This window comes from Falco peregrinus, chromosome 6, assembly GCF_023634155.1.
Source record: "Falco peregrinus isolate bFalPer1 chromosome 6, bFalPer1.pri, whole genome shotgun sequence".
Taxonomy (NCBI): Eukaryota; Metazoa; Chordata; class Aves; order Falconiformes; family Falconidae; genus Falco; species Falco peregrinus.
The window spans coordinates 45094418-45118885 of NC_073726.1; the positions used below are offsets into that span (position 1 = coordinate 45094418).

General features: G+C 37.5%; 1 protein-coding gene across 1 annotated transcript in view; it reads right to left on the reverse strand.

Moving 5' to 3' along the window:
* The window catches only part of IMMP2L (inner mitochondrial membrane peptidase subunit 2), a 478383-nt gene that overhangs the window by 94116 nt on the left and 359799 nt on the right, over nt 1-24468 (reverse strand). The window contains exon 5 of the mRNA XM_055808309.1: nt 8587-8689. Coding sequence (XP_055664284.1) covers nt 8587-8689 — 103 coding nt within the window. The remainder of the gene's footprint in view (nt 1-8586; nt 8690-24468) is intronic.

The following is a 24468-nucleotide window of genomic DNA, read 5'->3' on the forward strand; positions in this document are numbered from 1 at the left end:
GTTAAATGATTCAGTTTAAACTGGGGTTCTTCATTATGACTTTTAAAATAAGGGAAAGAGAAAAGAAACAATGTAAACAAAAAGGAGCAGTGTGAACAGTGCTTCCCCTTGACTTTATTAAGAAGTACCTGTAGACATAAAGCTATATATACATAGATGTTTGCAAGGTCAAGATCCTACTGATTTAGCTCTAATTAAATATTTCTATTTGTTCCATAACAGACCTATAGAATTTGGAGTGTTGTTAAAAAAAAAAAAAAAAAAGCGTGTGCTGTTAATATATGTTAATATAGTATTTGAGGAAAACCAGGAAAACCTTTCTTCTCTGCCCAGGCTGAACTTTAAACATGGCCAAGTTAGGAAAAGTCATGCTACCTAGTATACTTTCCAAACTCTTTCTTCTAGAACAGAGGGAATACAGATAAAGGTTTGCAAACCACTTGTCCAATCTGAAATTAAATTTGATACACTTTATAATCCTCTGACAGAGTGCAACAACAGAAAAGTAGTACTATAATAGATAAAATTACCATTTTTCCACTCTTGATAAATGTGGTTCCATCAATGTTAACATTTAGGACAGCAAACTTACAAAAGTTTACTGTTCTATGTCCTAAACAGAACAGTTTTCTGACAAAATAGAAATTGCTTTCCTAGATGCACAGAATCATATAGGTAGGAAGGGACATCTGGAGGCACCAATTCCAACCTCCTACTTGGAGCAGGGCCAACTCAAGTTGCACAGGGCCGTGCCCTTTTTGGGTAATCAGTGCATGACTTTCCCCATAATGTAAACAAAATTCAAAATTATCTTAGTATCTATTTCCCCTGTTGTGACTTGTGCCTGCTGTCTCTAGTCCTACTACTCTGCATCTCCAGGATGCACCTGTCCCTCCCTTCATTGTACATTGTACTTTAGCTGAGGACAACCATGAGCTCACAGGCTTCTCTGCTCCAGGCTGAACAAGCTCTGTTCTCGAAGCCTCTCCTCTGCAACATGTGCTCCAGCTCTACCGTGGGGGCCTTTCACAGGTGTCCTTTCCCTGTATCACTGCAGCTGTTGTGCAGGGAATCCCCAAAGCACAGTACTCCTGACCACACATGCAACAAGTAGATGGAAAAAATCGCATCCCTGAAATGATTTAGAGAAATATTGATATTTCTATTAATACTACCCATATATTTAAATAATGTTTTTCTCCTAAAATAAATAAACATACACTTATAAATAAATATGCATTGGTTTGCACATTCACTGCCGTATAAATATATACTTCTAACCTCCAAACACGATGTGCAATCAGGTCAACAAGGTACTACAGTAAAATGGTCTTACCTTAGGATTGGGAGATTTAATGAGATGAGTACTTACTACACCAAAGCCTTTATCAAAAAATGCAACCAGGTATATAATAATTTCCTATAGTTCTGCAAACTAAAATTTAGAACATTTTTTAGTAATCAGTGACTGAGCTTTGACAATGTACCCTGTGCAAGGAAGTAAAAATAGAAAGAAACAAAAAAATTCAATGGATTTTTAAATTCTGTCCTGGCAAACCTTAAAATGAATGCCAGTATGAATCAAAATTCCCTATACAGTTAAACCATAGAGAAGTCAGTAAAGATTCCTTTGTACCTAATTTCATTTGAAAAAGGTAATTTATGAGATCCTATATAAAGAATATAATGCTATAAATTCTGCAGAGTGGTTATCAAACATAAGGGTATTTCAAGCTTTAACTTGAGCAAAATAGAATTGTAAGAAAACTGATGAAGAAGTATACAGGGTTCAGCAAATTAGTATATTTTTATGTATTTAACTACAAACGATAGCACGAATTTGACAGCTCTCTGATGTCTTCTAATATCTCATTAAATCAATCTAATATTGTTTCAGCATTTTTTTTCCTCGTTTATTTCAATTAAGTGATGTCAAAAACAGATGTGGGCTGCTCAGCCTACCATACTTTTCAATGTGCTTGGAAAATCCTTTAAAGGTACTTGCAATCAGAAATATTCACCAAATAATTTTATTAATAACTCACTGTGCTTGAGTTTATTACATAAATCCTGTTCCATAATCAGGATGACTGAAGTTTTATTAATGCTAAATAACAGTAACACTTCCAAGTACGGTACCAGAGAAAATTATCTAGAATGCATAAAATACTTGTTTTGACATAACTAAGACAAAATAACAAACTTGCTGCTGCTTTACAAGTTCTCATTAACATTCTATTGCTAAGAATATAAGAAATACATAATACTCTAATAAAAAATATAACAATGTATTGTATTAATATATTAATATTACTGCAAATTCTATGGTATATAAAAAGCATTGTATATTTTAATATATATAATGTATATAATAAATACTCTAAGAAATAGAGTAGGCTTAATTGCAGGCTTTTAGTCACATGATGATAGCCAGGCTGTTTGAAAGCTTAATTTTTATGCATTGTTTTAGACCACAGTCAGGCTAAATATTTTACTTTCCAAGAGAATTAGGACAACCATTGAGGACTTTTTATTCCCTATACTGCAAATTTAGTTAGTAATGAGAATTTAATGGACAGTTAGGGCCACACAATCTTATTATCAAGGCTCCCCTTCAGCAGCTCCTGGAGTGAACTGTCATTCTCAATAGACAAGCCACCATCCCAATTTGCATCTCACATATAATATTCTCTCAAAAGGGACAAGCATATTTACCCTTTGAGGTTTATTTATCATCAGTCATAACACATAATGTCCTATCCATTTTATTCATCATAGACTTTTACAAGTTCAAGCTGTGCATGCATGCTATTTACTACTGGTAACTTCATGGTCCATATGCAAAGTCTTTTTTCTGATTGTGAACAATTTTACCTATTTCATTTTTGCCAGTGGCCAGGGATAAATATTATGGAATGTCATTGATTGAATATTTGCATTACACATCCTGTTTAAACACAAATTAATTTCTTCTTTAATACCCAAGAGAAAAAGCAGAAATGTCACCCATCCCATAAGAGTCATGCTACCCTCCAAGGAGACATTTATTACAACAAGGTGAAGGTGCAAGTACTGGTCACAGTGGTAGCAAAAAGAAAGCAGAAGAAGCTGCAACAGAGCTAGCAAATTGATGCAGACAAGTCCTCAGTAGGTCATTTCCAGCCTTCACTGACCACTTTGCCATTACTGTTATCCTCACGTGCATTAACTTTTTAAGTGTAAAGCACAGAAAGGTGTTTCCTTGCCTAAATCACACATTTGTTTTGCAATGCTTGACTGTCTCCTCTTGACTTTGGTCTAAACTAAGAAAAATAAAGTTTGGGACCCTGCTAATGAGACTATTTGTCTTAAGCCTCTCCAAATGGCTGGTTGGAGTATGGGGACACAAACAGGGTCACCAGGTATTTTGAGACCTGCTAGAATTCTCTGTGGGAAGAGCGTGCCCTGCCTGCATACCTTACTGTGCAATTTTAACATGGTGCTGTTCAGCACACTACTGTGAGCTGTTAAACCCTTCCCACCTTTTGTCTTAGAGGCTGCTCCATTTCAGGGGCATATGTGGCTCTTGCGCTAGTTTATAGTTCATAAAAGAAAGCTTCAGCAGATGGCAAGATCATCACCGATACGATGTGCACTTTTAGGACATGTAGCATTCTTTGTTTGCTATTATGTAAGTAATCCAGAACTGCAGAAAGATATCTGCTTCTTCCTTCGACTGTCCTCTGAACCTCTCTTAGAAGAAGACAGATCATATGAAGCAGGGCTATTCCCACAGGCTGCAGACCTCTTGGTTCAAAGTTCTCCTTTATAGTGCACTGCACTTCACTATAAGTGTCTTATTTCAGTTTACCTTACTGTCTAATGATTTTTTTCACATTTTCTGGGTTTGCCTACTTGCATTCACTAACAGTAGTTACAGAGAGAAATACTGGATAGGTTTAAGAAAATAATTATTATAAGCCACATTCCAATATTATTGTTATTGTTACTGTTATTGTTATTACTACTATTACTGTTAATATTACTATTATTAGTAGTACTATTATTATTAATTGAATTTGCCCATTGAGTGTTAACAGTTAAACCATTTCTGTCTTATTATCTGAAAAAGATGATGATAGCCTTTTAAAGCAAATTAAAATAACTAACACACTCAGCATATTCACTTCTTTTGCATGTTGTTCTATAGAGTTTTCTACAGTCTACAGGTTTGTGCTACTGAAAGAAGAAATAGTTAAACAGATAGGAATGTTTTTCAGATAGTTTATTGCATGAATTTACAGTACAGAATTGCTTATATGGACAATCATAAAACCAGCTTCTACAGTAATTCTGACCAAAAGCAATTTACCCATTTGAATCTTATGAATGTAAAACTCCTGTTAAACAAAAAGCCAGGCTCAGGTTCATTTAGTTTTGAGAGTAAACATATTACAAGATAGATGTATTTTTAGTAAAAGGACTAGGATAGGACACGGCTGAGCCAAAAAAGTATTTTATGACAAGATACTCAGCCTACCGGTGTCTCCAGTTTTCCAGGAAGATAAGAAGGACAATAGCGTTTTTGCTCTTACACTGGATTGTGAAGCTTAACTCATAAAGAGCCTTAACCAAAACCATTAAAGCCAATAAAAAACTCTCATTGACTTTAATGAGCTTTTGTTCAGGTCCTTTACATGACAGCTGAAAGACTGCCATTGACTTCAAGCCCTAATTTTATAATGCTTTTTCGCATCCTCAGCTTGGAGGCATGTGGAAACATAGAAATGTAGTAATAAGAGTATTATATTTACCAAAGAAATCCCCATAAGACAAAACTGATTATTTTTTAATTCATAGAGTGTTATTCACTTCATGTGTGTACATCCAGGAAGATATATATATATATCAGTTATCTGAGAAACAGGTACCCTTACATGTTGGTTGTATAAACATTTCTTCACTGCTGGATACAACTCCACACATTTAACCTGGACAAGTACAGTTTATAATGATGTTTCCCTTGATTTAGCCAGTTGGATCCCAAATATAAATTGTCATTTTGTTTTTATGCAGGTATTATCCTGGCTGTGCAAGCAATGACAAGAACTGATCTGGCATAAAGTTAACACTTTAAAATCTTTAAGAAATTTGAAACAGCAGAGGAGTTTAATACTTGATCAATTCTATATAATACATCTCCTCATTTCTGATCTAAGAAAGCAGAAATATTGCCAGGAACAGCAATGTTATATTTCCTATATTGTCAAACTACAACCTCATAAAAAAAAGGCCCCACAAAACAGGAAAATTACCAGAACCGAAAATAAAAGAGAAACTTTAAAAAGTGGTATCATAACTGTATAAGCTATTAATTCTTATATTCCTGAAGTATGCTAACTAAAGAATGCTAAACTAATATCATAAAATCCTGACTTCATTCTGTAAGAATTTTAAAACAGTAAGACAGTTGAGTAGACATATCTATTCTAGTTGAGGTAATTAAAATAAATTTCCAGCAATATGTAATTTTTATCCCCTTAAATAATAGTAAAAAGATGCAAGTTCTCTGAATATTTATTGGCTTCTATTCAAAACACCTATTTTCAGCATTATGAATGGCTGACACGACATATTTGCAAACCTGAAAGACAGCAGTAGCACAGCAATAGTATAACATTTGCCATTCCGTATTACACAAACCATTGTTTTTTAAGGACAATGTACAATAACCGTGCACTATTTGAGTCCAAAATTCTGGAAAAGTAATTGATATCTAAGTTTTAATCACAGAAAGACTTAACAGCATTTCTAATTCAGCACGAACCACAAATGTCCTGTTATTTTTGTAGTATCAGCTAAGGTACCAACTTTATTCAAAGACTGACTGAGCAGAAAGAAAATACTGACCCCTTAAAAAAACTTTGTTAAAACACTCTTATTTTATTTACACACTCCAGGAAAATGTCTCTCTATGCCTTATTAACGAATTTTAGACCTATGAAAAACATGGAGTAACAAGAGATAATATAATTTATTATTTAATATTTTTATTAACTAAAGATAATCTGCCAAGGGTTTATATTTTAGAAATTCATATTTCTCCAAAGGTGCATCTAATTTAGAACTTGATTGGTATTAGGGTTTTTGCTTTATCAAGCTAACCCATTAGGCCATTACACATATTATTATTCTCCAAGAGAAAAAACAGATTCTAACATCTGTTCTCAATCTGTTTTTCCATAATTTCCTTTTATGCCCCATGTAACTCATTAAGCTCATCTACAAAACATTACTGTATCTGACTGTCCACACTATATATGCCTTTCTATTATAGGATTGCATTAAAATTGAAAATGGTAGCCTACAACATAATCTACTATAAAAATACACAGGTTTTACTGAATCTTTTGATCCAAGAAAGTATATCTGCTTTTGCAAGTCAGAATTGTGACACACATAATATTTAACCTAATCTTTTAAGTGACCTATATTCTAACAAACTGAGAAAAATGTTTTACCATTGTGCAGTCTGTTCCTTATTACTGTTGCAGTCTTATGAGAGAAGAAGTGTTTAAGTTCACAAGAACATACTTTCTGAATGGCTTGAAGAGAGTAATTTTAATATTTTAATTCACTTGTGCAAGTGATCTCCAGAGTACAGCAGACAGAGGGGTTGAAAATGTCCCAGTACCCTAAAATCTAACGTGTTTAGAATGCAAAAGAACCTGGAGTCAAGTGTGTTCTCATAAATATACTTTTTATTTTCTCCTACAGATTAAAATTTTCTGTATTTTATTATTCTCAAGCTAGTTTCCAGCCCTGTGATCTCTTCTGCCCCCTTTTGCCTGCATTCAACAATTGCTTTTTTGATTTAATTTCAGAGGGAAACACCTATTTACAGCTGACTTGCCCATAATGTATTCATCAACACAATACAAAGGTCATTTTCCCTGCAGAAAGCTAAGGAATTCACTGTTAAAAACTGTCTCACTAGCTCTTGAAAGGTGCCGCTGCTATAAGAAAAGTGACATGCTATCCAGTGTTAGCTAGCAGATGACGACTAATGTGAGGTCAAAGCCTAGTGAAGGTGATTTTCTAATATTTACAGGCATCACTGAATTGAGTGAAAATCTGAAGGTATTCAAATTTACCCCAACACGTTATCTTGCATGAAAGCTGCATGGTGCCTCCTTGGGGATTTTACCTTGTATTAATTTCTGTGTGAGCTGCTGCAAATCAGCAGAAACCAATGCCCAGCTGCTGAAGTTTCCTCATTCTCTGAGTCTACATTGGCAATATATTTGAGAGTGAAAAGAAGATTAGTGGCTTTATGACTAAGATTTACCTTGGGAACAGAGAGTGAGACAGAAAAGGAAAAGCCTACTAAAGGAATGAAAGAGACAACTGCACAGGATAGACTGAATTCAATCCTGCAGGAAAGAACCTCTAAAACTAGATGTTAGAAATCTTAGAGGATAGTAGAAGGAAAGCAGTAATGAAAAATAGCAAGAAACAGAAGCACAAAACAAGTGAGACAAACCAAAAGAGGGGCAAAGGCATCACATTCCCCAAACCAGAAAGCAGGCCTTTTTTGCATTTTTTCCTGAGAACAAATTATTTCAAGTTAATAAATGGTCTAAACTTCCAGAAGCTAGACAAACTCGTAAGGTCATTGTCATTAATTCAATAGGGTGACTTCTGTATGAAATCAGTATGAAATGCATAAGGGTCAAAAAATCCAGCCTTCCCTGTGACAACCAGTGGTTTTTTAATAATATTAGAAGATAGGTCTTCTACTTTTATAATATAAGTAGATAAGTCTTAAAAACCTATGTCAAAATCCTGGATATGGAATAGAGCAAAAAGGATTTGTACTTCCACAGCAGGATGCACAGCTTATGCAACTATACCCTGCATGCTAGATTAAGTTAAAACAAGAACAGGAATCTACACAAAGTGTAACAAAACCAAAACCAGACCAAAATTGTAGTGCAGAAAAAGCATTTACTGTAACAGATGCACACTTTTACCAGTCAAGAAACAGATTTTTCAGGTGACATTTTGTCTTTATTCAATATGAAAATGACCCTATACAAAAAAAAACCCTTAACTATCTCTTTCTGGGAAAGTTTTGAAATGTCTTTTCCATCATCCACAGACCAATTTAAGAGTTAACACTTACTAAGCACAGTTACGGTTTCCTAATTCTTTATCCCAGCATTGGCATTAAAGCAAGACTGAGCTACTGGGAGGGAACCATTCCAAATTACATCAGCTGGCAACAGGTCCTCAGGGAGCATCTGTCAGCCATAGGGAGCTGGCTTGCCCTCTGGCTACTCCTCCAGTACATCTCTCCAGATTTAAAATCTATCACTTCTCCTTCCATGTGGGGGAATTAAAAGGAGCCTTTATTTTTTTTATAATAGTTAGGCGCAAATTCAGTCTCCACTGACCAAGATATTTTATAAAGTCTAATAATTCTCAAAAAAATAATAAAGATACAATCACAATCAATTTGTACTTGACGGGTTGCACATATGACCCAGGAGACATGCACTGCTTTTCAGTTGGAAAGCGTAAATGATATTCAGAGAATTCACTTACCGGGCCAAAAGCATTGCTGTCAAAGCTGTGTCCATGGTGATCACCTTCCACCCAGATATGCCCATGTGGAACTTTCACATACTTCTTTTTGTATCCAATGGTTCTAAAAGAATTGCAAAAATAGCTAATTAGTTTTAAAAAAAATATTTACAATGTTTTGTTAGGAAAATTCACATATTTATATTTTTCAAAAATGACCTTGTATACCATCCCACACTTCCTTAATAAAACCTGTGCTGAAGTCCTTTAGACTTCAAGGGTGCTACTGAAGTCAAAATACATAACAATTCTGTGTGAGCTAATTGCACTATCAGGGCCTGTTTACTATGTTGTTTTGGCAAAAATCAAATCACAACAGGCAACAAGAGACTTTTCAGTTAAATAGAATTAAGGGATTCTTATTTCCATCTCTAACAGTTCTTTAAACCATCAGATTTTATCTCAGGTAAATGCCAGTGGACACATGTTGCAGTTGCATAAATATTTTGTATTGATAATGCTTTTCTTCTGAGGTAGGTACTCATCATAAATAGTCTGGCATATCTGAACTGGCCTCAGATTTGGAGCTGTGATTCCTGCAACGCTTATGTCCTGGGGTAGGATTTATTCAGCTGTAGCAAGCTAAACAGGATAAACTTAAAGGAAACCTTTAAGAGAAGGCAAAGTGCTGAGAAAAAAAACTACACTGATAATTCAAGCCATTTTCCATGGAAATTCATACTTGAAGAATTGTCTCAGCACATCCTGATATTACAAAGATTACAAACAGCAGATGAATCCTAAAGCTGAGGTGCAGAGTATGCAATTCCTGTATTTAGTTCCCAAGTAGCTGTCATTTTCACAATACCCATCTGCCTCCTACCACACACTTTTGCTTTCTTTCGGATGGGATCTGTTATTCTGCAGTTATTCATGCTGAGAAGTGATTTTATCATGCACCGAATTATTACCATGATGAAGCATTTACAGATGGGACTACGGATGGTGATACTTCTTATTTTGTTTTGGATAACCAAGTCTGTCCATAGACAGAAACAGACTTTTGATCTAGTTTCTTGCCTCTAGCTGCTCATCACTTTTCACTGTGGAAGATATGCCCCCAAAGCAGGAAGCAGAAGGAACACACTCTAACACTAAAGAAAATCAACTGAAGAGAGAAAATCAACTTCACCAGGAGATTCAGCTGAATCGTGCAACAGCACTGATCAGGGATGTTCAGAAGTTTAAATGAGAAACTGGTTTTGGTGAGGTTTATTTTGCTTGGGGGGAAGGTGAGGATGTTATAAGGACAAGCTAATTAATAAACTGGAGACCATGAAACATTACATGAATAAGGAATCTTCAAAACTACATTTTATTAACTTTATTTTACTTTATTACTCAAATAAAAATAATAATAATTTACTTTGCAAGTCACAAAATCTGACCCATGCTTTTTAAAATGGCTTTCTCTGGCAGCTGAAAGGATGAGCATGCCAAAACTATATTCTAATGGAAGTTCTACCTGTACTTTTTCTGGAAGGTTGAAAAAATATTAGCTTATTTGCAGAAAAAAGACTCTGATTTTCATCTTTCTTTAAAATAGTTTCATACTACACAGTATTCAAGATTGAGCTCTTAAACCATTCAAAACAAAATGCAAAAATGTTCTAAATTGGTAAATATATGATTTCTTAAACACAGAGACTACCTCTGTAATAATTTAATTACGCTAAAAGAGCAATTTATTACTATGCAATTCCTTCCTCTTTTTTTTTTTTAGGACGGCTTTTTGTTGTTTCTTCTTAATAAATATGGCGTATTTTCTGGACAATACAATTATTTTTGTTTGGTGATTCCATAATGCTTTTTTCATTGATAATTTCTTTTATAAAGTACATATGAGAATAAATTTTACTACAAACATGTTCTAAGACATAGGCTGAGAGAAGTTGGCCATTAATTCTCTTCTGTTTGATTAGACACGCTGAAAATTATTAAATAATATCTTCCATCAGCGATAAAGGCAAACAATAACACAAAAAATACTTAATTTTCTCTTCCATTCATCTTCCTGAATATGAAAGAGTAGATTGTGATAAAGTTTTGTACCTTTACAGGCTTCATGCACAAGACTGAATTTCATCCAGAAGGGTGAAAGTATTTGAAAGTTAATTCTGCTGCCACGTTTAAACATCAGGAAAATAATATGGCAAATGACAGTCAGTAACTCCTTTGCAGACTGGGCACAGTCTCCTACCCCTAAATAATCTCCTCTTTTATTATGATGAGGAAATCACTTCATAGGAAGGAAAATAAAAAGCTTTTGCCATAAGTACTTGGAAACAAAAATGGAAAGAATTTGGTCTGCATGGGTACATCTTGCAGAGGTTTGCAGAGACTCTGTGAAAATAGAAACGCTTAACCTGTGTTAGAGAGAGGCAAGAAAATCTATTTTCTTAAGACTATTTCACTCAAAATGTAAGTGTAATATTTGCATAGGGCAGTTATTTAGGGACTTTGCATCCACTTTAGCAATCCTCCTGCAAAAACTATGCTGTGGAATGTAGGTGAAATGTGAAAACAGTTTTATTTGAGATTTTCACTTCATGAATTAGCAATGAATGCAGCAATAAGCTCACATTACAGTAAATTGGATCATCCATTACTTAATATTTGTTTTAATTTTCAAGATAATTTCATTGCTGAATTACTTCACATCAGATCAATAAACAATTCATGCAAGCGAACCAGGCTACAGGCTTCAGGAAGCCATATTCAGTTCATGACAGTAGATTATTTTTAATTACTGTTGCAAAGAAAATATTGACTTTTTTTAAGAACAAAAACCCACAAACCTGTAATTTCTTCTCCTATGAAGACAGCACAAATTGTTTCATAATCAGAATTAGCCAGTTAGTAACACTGCTCCCCTCTTACATGAATCTTGTAGAAATTAAGCACATTACACTCTGGCCTAAATTGCAAGGAGAAGATCACATGTGTGTGCTATGTTGGCAATACAGCTCTTGCTCTAAATATACAAACTGCCATTCGTTCATTGCACTAGCTAACCATTTCAGTTACACATGCTGAATTAAAACTATCACCCATCTTCTTTTTTTTTTTTTTTTTTTATTTTATTTACCCATGCAATCCTACAGGGCCAAATTACTCACAGAAATTGTACAACAAAATTTCTGAGAAGGAGGAGTTTGACTCAAACCTTTTTCTTAAGGATAGCTTTGCAGGCAACTGCCATGTCCTTTTTAGTTTCAGGACCATGTAAATAAATAAAAGTATAATGATCAATACTTTGGTGAAAAATTAATATAATATAAAGTGAAAAGTTACGCTGGAATGCTTGTAGCACTCTTGAACAGCAAAACCCTCAAGCCAAATATCAAAACCACAATTAGCTCTTCAGGAATTGTACATCAATTCCTTGTGAGAGGCCTTTGCTACAAAGGGAATGCAGTCAATAATGTACTGTATATTTTGAAAGTAATGTAAAAAACTATTTCCCTTTCTTAGTTGAGTATTACTTATTTCTCTGACTTTGCCTGTAATCTTGACCTCTGTCAGCTCTCACACATGAAATTTTTAATTAAATTTAGATGTCTGAATGAATTCTTAGAAGAACAATTTGTGTAAGTAATAACTTAGTATTTGTTAATTTCATATCTAGCATCAGTTATAATTACTGAAAAATCTTTTAAATTTCAGAAAGCCTCTACCAATAAAGAGTAGTCTTTCACTTTCTGAAATCTACTATACTTGAAGGAAAAATAAAGACTGTTTAACACCTCTTACCATTCCCATTTTAAAGGTTCAATTTAAGAATAGCACAGGCAAGGACATTAAAATACCCAGATTTTTATACATAGCATTCAAGAATCTGTTAAAAACCATACTGATGTGTGCAAAAAAACCTTTCAGGTTTTACTGAAGTCTTTGACATGTTAGTAATAACCACCTATGCTACTGTTGCTCAAGTTGTAGTTAAACACTCACTGGCTTAAAAACAGTCTGCAAGAGTTGAGTAATTTTGTTGATCAGAATGTAATGGAATTACATTTATCTTTTTAGTTTTTTTTTAATAAATTGGTCTGAAATTCTGGGGTTTTTATTTTATTTTATTTTACATCTGAGGTACTTTTTGAACTTTTTCAAAATTTTTTTCTCCACAATTTAATAGTTAACAGATGTAGTTATATCTCTCCTTGGCTGAAAAATAATTTCAATCCTGACAGTCAAAAATGAGCTCTATATGGTATTCTAACCACCTGCCCACAAGCAAGAAAAATCTGCTTTTTTTAGGATGTGGTACCAGTGCCAAAGCAAGCAACTTGGCTCAGCTAAGTTGGATGAGGAATGATTGCCTTCAGTTAGATTTGACCTTGAGATATCAGAATTCTCAGTAATCTGCACACCTCTGGGTGTCATCAGGGAAGAGACACTGTAGATAATTTCCTCTGCACAGGAGATAAAAAAACCCTACAAACTCTTTTGTGAAATAGGTTGTCTCTATCATACTTCAGAGCAACTTCTTTCAAACATCATAAAATGCTGTACATGTGTATTGGGTTTGTGTAGCAAGGCTATGGTAGTGGGTGGGCTACAGGGATGGCTGCTGTGAGAAGCTGCCAGAAACTTCCCTTAAATCTGATACAGCCCATGGCAGTCGGCTCCAAAATGGACCCACCGCTGGCCAAAGCCGATCTCATCAGCAACAGTGGTAGCACCTCTGGGATAACATATATAAGAAGGACAAAAAGTTACTGCATGACAGCAACTGCAGCCAGAGAGAGGCGTGAGGCTGTGTGAGCGGAGCACCCCTGCAGCCCCCCAGGCCGGTGCAGGCGGAGGGGCAGGGGGGGCTCCAGGCCCGGAGCAGAGGTTCCCCGGCAGCCCCTGGGGAAGCCCCGGGTGAGGCAGGCTGTGCCCCTCAGCCCATGGAGGGTAACGGTGGGGCAGATCCCCACCTGCAGCCCCTGGGGACCCCCCGCCGCAGCAGGGGGTGCCCGAAGGGGGCTGTGACCCCGTGGGCAGCCCGTGCTGGGGCAGGGTCCTGGCAGGGCCTGTGTCCCCGTGGGGAGAGGAGCCCGGGCTGGGGCAGGTTTGCTGGCCGGGCTGGTGACCCCGCGGGGGACCCAGGCTGGAGCCGTCTGTGCCTGAAGGGCTGCGCCCCGTGGGGGGGACCCCAGGCTGGAGCAGTATATGAAGAACTGCAGCCCATGGGAAGTACTCAGCTCATGTTGGAGAATTTCCTGGACAACTGTCTCCCAGGAGGGTCCTCATGCTGGACCAGGGGAAGTGTGAGGTGTCCTGCCCCGTGAGGAGGAGGAGGGGCAGACATAATGTGTGATGAACTGACTACAACCCCCATTTCCCATCCCCCTGCACCACTGATGGTGAGGTAGAGAATTTGGGAGTGAAAATAAGCCCAGGAAGAAGGGAGGGGTGGAGGAAGGTGGTTTTATGATTTGGTTTTATTTCTCATTACCCTACTCTGATTTGAACAGTAATAAATTAAGTTCATTTTTCCCCAGGTTGACTCTGTTTTGCCCGTGATGGTACCTGCTAAATGATTTCTCCCTGCCCTTACCTCAACCCATGAGCCCTTCATTGTATTTTTTCTCCCCTGCCCAGCTAAGTATGGGAGGGACAGAGCAGCTTTGGTGGGCACCTGGCATCCAGACAGGGCCAACCCTCCGCAACATGGAAGTTTTCCACCTACATGCATCTTCACCAAATTCACAGAATGAAAAATTAGTAAGATACTCAATTTCAAGTGACACCCAGATCCCAAGACATGAAGCTTATTGTAACATATCATGTAAATTTTATTAGTATCACTGCAGGGAATCTTTCACATGACACTAAACACCTTCTGGCCACGAGGAAATCTCCTTCTTTTGTTCCAGCACACACATACAGCCATCTGTGTCTTCCTACTCCAACTGCTCCTTTACATATACTACCCTCCTTTGATCACAAGCTGTTTTTTAAATCAGCTGTTTTTAGAAGACTGTATGTGAAGCAACTATTTTTTTTTTTTTTAAGTCCACGTTAACAGACTATCCATGAGAGTATATCAAAAGGTATGGGAATATTCTTGGTTCTGTGCAGCTATCAACTTCTGCCTCAGAGCTGAAATGCGTTTTCCTTAAAAGTTGCAGATCAGTCAGTTACTGAGAGGCTTGACTTTAAAACATGGATCCAAGTTCAGAACTGTGAAATTGCTGGAGGAGACCCCATGCTTGGGATGCTGCTTCTGGAGCATTGCCAGATCACATATATTGAGTAGGTAAGCCCCAAAAGAAGACATGCCAGAATGACAGAAATTTAAACAAGAGATGCCAATTTGATGAGATTAGGAGCAGCCACTAAGAAGGCAGAGATTTCCTCTGCCTATACTTGGGCAAATTTTTTAGCATCTAAACCCTGTAGCTTTCACCTTTTGCTATGAAAGATTTTGGAGTTTCAGGAAAAGTGAAGAGTAATTTACTGGTTTCTTCATTCGGAACAGAAATATGAGAAAGACACAACTTTTGTGACAAATAAGCTAAGCAGTTCAAGCAAGCAAGATGTCAAACTGCAAACAGGATCTCTTTTTTCCCAGCTATAGCATTTCTACCAAAGTGATGCACCAGTGCATATTTCTATGACTCAGCAATGCTAAGAATAAGTAGAAATCTGATATGGAAAGTATTTGAGAAGTTTATAGCTGTTTCATTAATTAGATAATTTCTCACAAAGCATGTCATTTTAAACAAAGTATTTATTTAGCCATTACTTGCTTCACCAGCATCTTCAAAATAGCATTTAATCACTTTTAAAACAAAACACTATTCAGGAAAATTGCTGGATTTGTGCATATTTATCTAAAATGATAAAATGATTGAAAGGACAAATAACAAGCCAGCTCATCTACTAGAGATATTAGCCTCATTTCAGGCCTGAAGTTCACTTGATAACACCCCATTTTGTATGCAGAGAAAAGATTAGAAATAAGTGTAAGAGAAAAAAGATTAGAGATCATTGCTTATGAAAATCACAGAATTTATAGGATCATTGCTATGAGCAAAGGTATCCTTGACAGATCACTGTCCCAGCAAAGAACGGTAATCATACCTCTGAATCCAAATATATTTGACCAAAACATACCAGACTTAAACTGCAAAAAGGAGGAATGATTGTCTTTAACTGTCTTAATATCACATAATTTCCCAGATAATTCCTCAAGTTTCTGTTCAAGGCTGTTTTCAATGCAATTAATTTTTCTGTTCTGTTTGTTTCTTCCTTTCTTTCCTGAATTTTCAACGTATCCTTAAAACACTCTGAAGATTTTTAATGAGTAAACAGCTACAGAGCTGCTGCTGTTCTATATGATCAATGTACATGATAAAATATAACCTTTATCTTAGTGCCCTTCTCTTTCATGTATCTTTTTCTGAAGAAGTTTTTCATGAATTTTGCCATTCAATAATGATTTTTCCCAAAGCTTTAATTTAATTTAATCTTGAACAATAACTATATGAGTTGATAACTTTCCTAGGTTGTCTTTTCCTTACATATTCTACTCTGTGCTTTAAAGATAGTCTGTATATCTGGGGCCTAGGTTTTCCTCCTCTTAATGCTTTTACCAATACATATATATATCCACATCACAAAGGCCTGTTACACAGATGCTGGCAAGCATTCTGTGAGTTGAGTTAAAAACGCTACAGCTACCAAAAGTTATTTTCTAGGTCTTGTGAACAGTAGAGCTGTAGCAGCAGTACCAACCAGCAATGCAAATTTCTCTTTCAGTAGAATTTCTTTGTATTCATTTGCCATCACTTTTTATGATTCTCATTTCCAGCACCACATTGGTTTTCTGTAATTTTTTCAACTCATCCTACCTTCGTTCAGAAACTATATAAAGACCGCTGCAGATCACTATGCAAATAACACTTAGCAGCACAGGAATTTCCCTCTGTTCCTGAGAGTTTTGCTTACAGAGTCAGGAGGCATGTGGCTACCTCAAGCATTTAATATTGCTTGTCCTGCAAAGCAGAACTCATTTTGCTCCCACTACTAAGAACGATGAACTAACAGTAATTTCTCTCCCACAGATGACTTTATCCTTTTTTCCCATATCATCTGTGTGTGGTTTTGGTTTTGGGTCTTCTACATGATTCCCTTCATATCATGTACCGCTTTCTTTTCCCTGCATGTGTTTCATCTGTTCTAGTACTACCAGCATTCTTATTTTATCAATCTTTCCATGGCAGCTCTCCACAACTCTTTCCGGAAAATATAATTTTGGTGAATTTTTAATGAAACTATGAATGATTTCTGCTAACCTCTATATGTAAGTTCAGGTAACTTCAGAATGTGATCTTTTGTTCATGGGTGGGTTTTTTTTTTCAGATTGATTAAATATATTGTGAAGTAGAGCTTAGCTGATACTGTGGAATACCTGTTCAAGGACCATATTCCTTTCAAGGTCCATACATAACTTGTATTACTGCCTATAGTTGTATTGAGAGTATTATTAAAGTTACTATTAGAAAAAAACTATATTTGATATCAATATGTATTTTGCAATTTGTTCAACATTGGATAATATCTAAAGATAACTGCATATACTGTATGTATGTGAATGTAAATCTTCCTACACACTTTTACACAAATCTGTCACTCCCATTTAAGACATTGAAGTGACTTCATTCTTTTGCTTAGCACATTCTCTTAACCAGAAGAACCATAATTACTTTCAGGATAAATTAAAATGAAAACAAAAGAGTAATTTAGTGTCGAAAAAGAGAGGAACATTTCATCTGTTGCAGTCAATTTAAATGGCTAACCAGCTTACTGATTCAGCAAAAAGAAAATATACAATATCTCATTTTTCTCTACTACAGGCTTTCACTTGTGAATCTGTCTGATTCTAACTGTCAGCACTGTGCCCTTTCAAGTTAGGATTATGGAAATTATTCAGTTTGCTTCATTTGATAAAAGTCCCATTAACCAAACAAGCCTATCATTTCATTACCTTCTCAAATTTCTCTATGAAATTACATTGATAATTAACATGACAGGTTTTTGCTAATATCATTAACATCTATTAACAATATCACATTATAACATATATTAGCCAGGAATCATTTATTAGAATCATTATCATTAGCTTCATAATTTTACCAAGGTAAAAACTTACTAGTTATTCTAGGTCATCTAAGTAAAATTACCAAACCCTGCCATCATTGTCAAATTAGAAATTTTATACCTGTAAGAATGGGAAGATAAACTGACACCAAAAAGGTACTGCTATCAAAAAGATTAACTCTTGCATCCCAATCCTCTTTTCTTTTGATTACTGGGAAAATCACTGGACAAAATTTGAGCTTTAGACATGCTTGAAGGAATTGAAGACAATTGTTTTGAAGTGAACAATTAAGATTTACAGTACTGTAAACAGGACCAAGCTTTTACCTGATAAATACTTAATGGTTTGGGCTTAATGACATAATACAGCAATACCTTCCTTTTTCCCTCTTTCAGTAACAGATGTAGAAATTGTCTCTCAGTAATGCCTTTACCAGCCTAAAGAAAAGACATAGTCAAACTTTTTTCTAGACTAAAAGTTATGGAGCTTAAAAGTGACTCAGTAGTTACTCTCCAGCCTGAAGAATCTGCAACTATTAAAGAAAGCTCTCTATAAAGCTCTTCCTGCTTGAATTCACTTTTCCTGCTCACCCAGCTCCTCTCGCTTAGCAGTTCCTCTGCCATTTCTCCTGCCACAGAAGCTGTCCAGGGAGAGGCTGTAGCCTGACTTTTGGTTACTATCCTGTATATTTTCTTAGCCTTAGGGTGGAGGTTGCTGGCTGTGCCAGCCTTCCAACAAATGAGCTCTGTGAGAGGAGGAGGAGGGGAAGAGAGAAAAAAGTTTAAAAAATTCTTTTGATCCCAGAGGGGAAAATTGTGGCATCTACCAGCTTGGACAACCCCATTGGCCTATTCCTCTTCTGAGGAAATGCTGAACGGAGACAAGCTCTCTTTTTTTCAAAAAGCTGTGATGCAGTCAGTCACAGCAGCCTTTTCATCGCTGCTAGAGGTTATTGGGCTGCTGGTTAAAGCCCCTGTATGCTGATTCCTGGATCCTCCTCATCTTAATCATAGCATGATTTAGATTGGAAAAGACCTGTACGACCATTGAGTTCAACCCTTAACCTAACACTACCACATCCACCACTAAACTATGTCCCTAAGTGCCACATCTACTCATCTTTTAAATGCCTCCAGGGATGGTGACTCCACCACCTCCCTGGGCAGCCTGTTCCAGTGCTTGACAACCCTTTCAGTGAATGTTTCCTAACAGACAAACTAAACCTTCCCTCACGCAACTTGATGCCATTTCCTCTTGTCCTATCCCTTGTTACTAGGGAGAAAAGACTGATCCCCACCTCACCACAACCTCCTTCCAGGTAGTTGTAAAGTGTAGTAAGATCCCCCCTGACCCTTATTCTCTCTAGACTAAACAACCCCAGTTCCCTCAGCCGCTCCTCACAAGACTTGTGCTCCAGACCTTCACCAGCTTTGTTACCCTTCTCTGGACACACTCCAGAACCTCTACACCCCTATGGTAGTGAAAGGCCCAAAACTGAACCCAGGATTAGAGGTGCAGCCTCACCAGTGCTGAATACAGGGTGGGGGCAGACACAAACACTTCCCTGGTCCTGCTGGCCACACTGTATCTGATACAAGCCAGGATGTTATTGGCCTTCTTGGCCACCTGGGCACACTGCTGGCTCATTTTCAGCTGGCTGTCAACCAGCACACCCAGGGTTTTTTTTTGTTGTTGTTTTTTTTTTTTTTTTCCACCAGGCAGCTTTCCAAACACTCTGCCCCAAGGCCATAGCGTTGCGTGGGGTTGTTGTGACCCCAGTGCAGGACCCGGCACTTCTCCTTGTTGAACATCACACAGTTAGCCTTGGCCCACTGGTCCATCCTGTCCAGATCCCTCTGTAAAGCCTTCCTACCCTCAAGTAGATCAACCCTCCTGCCCAACTAAGTGCCATCTGAAAACTTACTGAGGGTGCACTCCATCCCCTCGTCCAGACACTCAATAAAGATATTAAACAGAACAGTCCCCAGTACTGAACTCTGGGGAACACCATTTATGACCAGCCGCCAACTGGATGTAATTCCATTTACCATCACTCTTTGGGCGCCCCTATCCAGGCAGTTTTTCACCCAGAGAACAGTATGCCCATCCAAGCCACGAGCAGCCAGTTTATCCAGGAGAATGCTGTGGGAAATGGTGTCAAAAGCTTTACTAAGGTCTAGGTAGGTAACAGCCACATCCTTTCCCCCATTCACTAAGTGGGTCACCTTGTCATAGAAGATCAGGTTTGTCAAGCAGGACCTGCCTTCCATAAACCCACACTGGCTGTGCCTGCTTGCCTGGTTGTTCTGTGTGTTATCTGCTCCATAACATTCTCCAGCACTGAGGTCAGACTGACAGGCTTGTAGTTTCCCACATCTTCCTTCCTAACCTTCTTGTAGATGGGCATCACATTAGCTAACATTTAGTCTTCTGGGACCTTCCTGGTTAGCCAGGGCTGCTGATAAATGATGGAAAGTGGCTCAGTGAGCACATCTGCCAGCTCCCTCAGGACCCTCAGGTAGATCCCATCTAGCTTCATGGACCTGTGTGTGTCTAAGTGGTGTAGCAGGTCACTGACTATCACAGCACTCTCCAGACTAGCCAGCTGTAACAAGGTCTTTTTACCGTCTCATACCAGCATACTCTTCATACAGTCCCTCTGCTGCCTTCTCCTCATCTCATCCAGGACATGTGTTCTCTCTCCTCTTGCTTCTTCCTCGACTGCTCTCTCTTCATTGGTTCTCAACCACTTAACCAGCCACACCTGCACCTTATCTACATCGGCCAACCTACTGCCCCTGGAGCCAACCCACAGTTGTATATTATCAATGCTAATTAACCCAGCTTCATTACACTACAACTGACCATTTCTGCTTGGATTATGGGGACTTCATTCTGCTCCCTGTTCCCATTTTTCAGCTCGGGGGCTGGATACCCAGAGAGTAACTGGTCTTACTATTAAAGACTAAGGCAAAGAAGGTATTAAGTACCTCAGCCTTTTCCTCGTCTTTTGTCACTATGTTTCACTCTGCATCCAAAAAAGGATGGAGATTTTCCTTAGCCATCCTTTTGTTGCTAATTTATTTATGGAAACATTTTTCATTGACTTTTACAGCAGAAGGCAGATTAAGCTCTAGCTGGGCTTTGGCCCCTCTGATTTTTCTCCCTGCACAGCCTCATGACGTCCTTGCAGTCCTCCTGAGTTGCCTGTGCCTTCTTCCAAAGGTCATAATCTCTCTTTTTTTCTCCTGAGTTCCAGCCAAAGATCTCCGTTCAGCCAGGCAGGTCTTCTTCACAACCAGCTCATTTTTCAGCACATGGGGATGGCCTGCTTCTGCGTCTTAAAGATTTCCTTCTTGGAGAATGTCCAGCTTTCCTGGACTCTTGACTTTCAGAACTATCTCCCCAGGGACTCTGTCAATCAGTCTCCTGAACAGGCCAAAGTCTACCCTCCGGAAGTCCAAGGTAGATAAGGTTGGTTGAATCCCAAATAATACAAATCAGCAGAGGCTGAAGAGAAATGCCAAGCCCAGATGCTGAGGCCAGATTATTGTGCAGCAGAGGAAATGATGCAATCAAGGAGAAAAAGACTTGCTTGCACAGAGGTGTCACTCTATACTTCTGATGTAGGTATCCATTTTATGATATTACTACATTAAAACACAAACTTTTCTGGACAATCACAAATCAGGCCTTTTCTCCTCCCAGCAAGGGTGCACTAACAACTGGACTAAAATCAGTCTCTCTTTGTTGCCTGCTCTCTTTCTGAATCTCTTCCAATTACATTTCAACAAGCTCTTTCAATCCTTGACTCAACTCTTGGGGTGAGCATGGGGACACAAAGTCACTATGACCATGCTTACAGCTTGGTGATTATGGCATTCTCCAGCCATAAGAAAGAGTGGGGTCAAACCCCACTGAGACTTTAGAAGATGCTAGTTGTGCTCTTAATTCCATCAAATTTGGTGTCTAGGCATAGTCTGCTAAACTACCGAGCACTTCCATCCACATGTAGCTCCTTATAATAAAGCACCAAGGATCTGTTGGAGCACCAGACCTCTGTGTGAGACAGAAGTGGTGGGGCTGATGGCAACAAGCCTGCATGTAGCTGAGATTCATATGGTCTGGATTTTACTGAGCCCATGAAGCCTGAAACAGAGCACTGTGCTGTACAAATGAAAGTACTATTGAAGCACCATATATATATATTAACATTCAGCACAATCTAACCAGTTCTTCCAAGACTGACAGCATACTTGGTCACTGACATAAAAGGGCCTTTCAAAATACTTTTAAGTTATCTGCTCTGCAAAGGCTCTAGAACAACTTACTCAGGACTGAGAAAAAGTAAGATCCATGACTCTACGGCTTATTTAATAAATAGTGAAGAGAGATTCTGTAGATTTTCTCATGTCAGAATGGCATTTGCAACTGCTAAAATAAGTTTTAATACATCGCAAAGAACAATACCCCATCTGTTTTTTGGAACCTTGTAAGAAGATCTGTGAATAGCTGTCTCACTTAAAATCAGATTCTTGTAGACCTTGACTGCTAAAAGCATCTGGCAATATTCCTGACTAGCTCCAACTGTAAAAAATAATTCCCCACCCACACACCTCTAACACAGAAGCTAATTGTTATAACTTCTTTATACCTTAGCACCAACTAAAGGTATTAAAATTTCCTAATCTGCTATAGGCAGCATATACAAAATGCGGACCTTAACTTAATAAGTGCTTTCAAGACGTTTGTGGGTTGGTTTTTTTTTATTTATGGAAAGGGAAGAGTTGTTATTCTTTGTACAATGGAAACCTGAAATTGTACATCTTTCCTTCTATTAATGTTTGTAAGGAAAAAATAAGAAAAGATGCCTTTTATTGCTTTTCTTTTAAAAACGCATTTTCTTTTTTCAAAGGACACTACAATCAAAAAGATAACGGAGAAGCTTTCAAGCAAGCCATAAAAAATATTAACTCTGTATTATTAAAAAAATTTATACTTTTGTGATACAAGTTATGAGTTTTAAAACTCCAAAATATTTCATCTCAAATATGTAAGAAAACTTTTTTAATAGTAATAAAGATGTATTAGAAATAATGACACTTTCTGCTGGTAAAAAAATCTGAAACAACCAATGGAAAATCAAGGAAAAAGAGTTACACAGAACACAATTTAGAATTGTAATGTGTCACTGGTCATAGTTTGGGAAATATAACAGAAAATAAATAATATGAAAATTCATATAACTTCTGCTTTTGTGAAATTTCAGAAACAGACTAAATGCAAGAAAGAAGAGGGTTGGGTTTTTTGTTTGGGCTTTTTTTCAGTCTTTGCCTCCTGCAACAATAGCTGTTGTCATACAAGCTTGTTTTACCTTTGGACTTGCCTGATTTTAACCTTGCTCCAAAATATCTAAAAGCCAACAGGTTTCATGTGGCTTTTGTTAAAAGATCTGAGCACATATGTGTAGATCAGACTGCAGAAGATGTCTGCTTTTGAACTGGTGATGTTCTTTCAGACCAAACTTTCAAATTACACCTTTAAAAGACTCTTCATCCTTTGAGATTTCCCATCTCTTATAGAGATACAATGAAATTCAATCTTTGTTTATATATCAAACTTATTTTAAAGGATATTTATATTAATGGAAATTTAAAGTGGCCTATAATACAATCTGCAATTGCCAACCAAAATTTGCAGGCATTAATATTTTCCAGGCATTATCAGCGTGTAACATTGTACACATTACTACTATTGAAATGCCTTAAAACATGATTAAAGTAGTACAAATCAACATGCAAATGAAAACCACAATATAATAAACATTACAGTACAGACTTCTCTAAAGCAGAATTTAAACAATTCCAAAACTGTAGAGGAACGAAGGCAGTAGGTTGATTAGCATTGTTACTATGCAGCTGTGGCTTTGCCTCAAAGGCAGTGGGTTGATTGACATGGATGATGTGCAGCTGTAGCTCCTTCCGCTAAGTACTTAAATAACACAGAGGATTGTGGGAGAAGGGGGTTCGATGGGGGAGGAGTGGTGTGGTCTGGCTTTGCCTTGCCTTGCCTCTGGAGGAAGGAGAAACAGCAAGGACAGTAGAATCTGACTAACGGTAAAAGCCTTGTTGCAGCCTGCTAGCTTGCCTGTGCTGTGCCAATGGTACCCTGTGTGAGGCTGACTGAGTTGGACTCTGACTACAACTGGTGCCCAGTGTAGCTGAGACAAGTGGGAGAAGCTGCGGCCCATAACAAACACCATGAGAGGTGAGCTGTCGCAACTAATTGATATGGGTATATTGAAATATTTGTTGTCCATTTTAACTCAAATTGCAACTCAAAACCAACTTCCAAGAGAAAATATGTGTCATTTTCAGGAGTGGTTATCATGGAACACTTCTCAAAAATTGCATTTTGGTTTGTAAAATACTTCAGTTATTTTTTTCATGACCAGTCCTGTAAAGTCATGTGACTGGAGGCAAGTTTAGTTCTCATTTTTATTAGGAAACATCCACTGAAGTTTACAGATTACATTTACAAAATACTAAGTGTTTAGCATCTTCTCCATTAGAGCTACATTAACTTATTTAAAAAAAAAAAATACCCTGAAGTGCATATTAGAAGAAAGTTTAATCAGGGATGGGTTACTGGCCGTCCATAACCATGAGCTGAAAATGTGTAATTGTTGCTAAACTAAATATTATAAAACAGTGTACTTTGTTCTTCTCCATTCTGTCTTCAGCTCA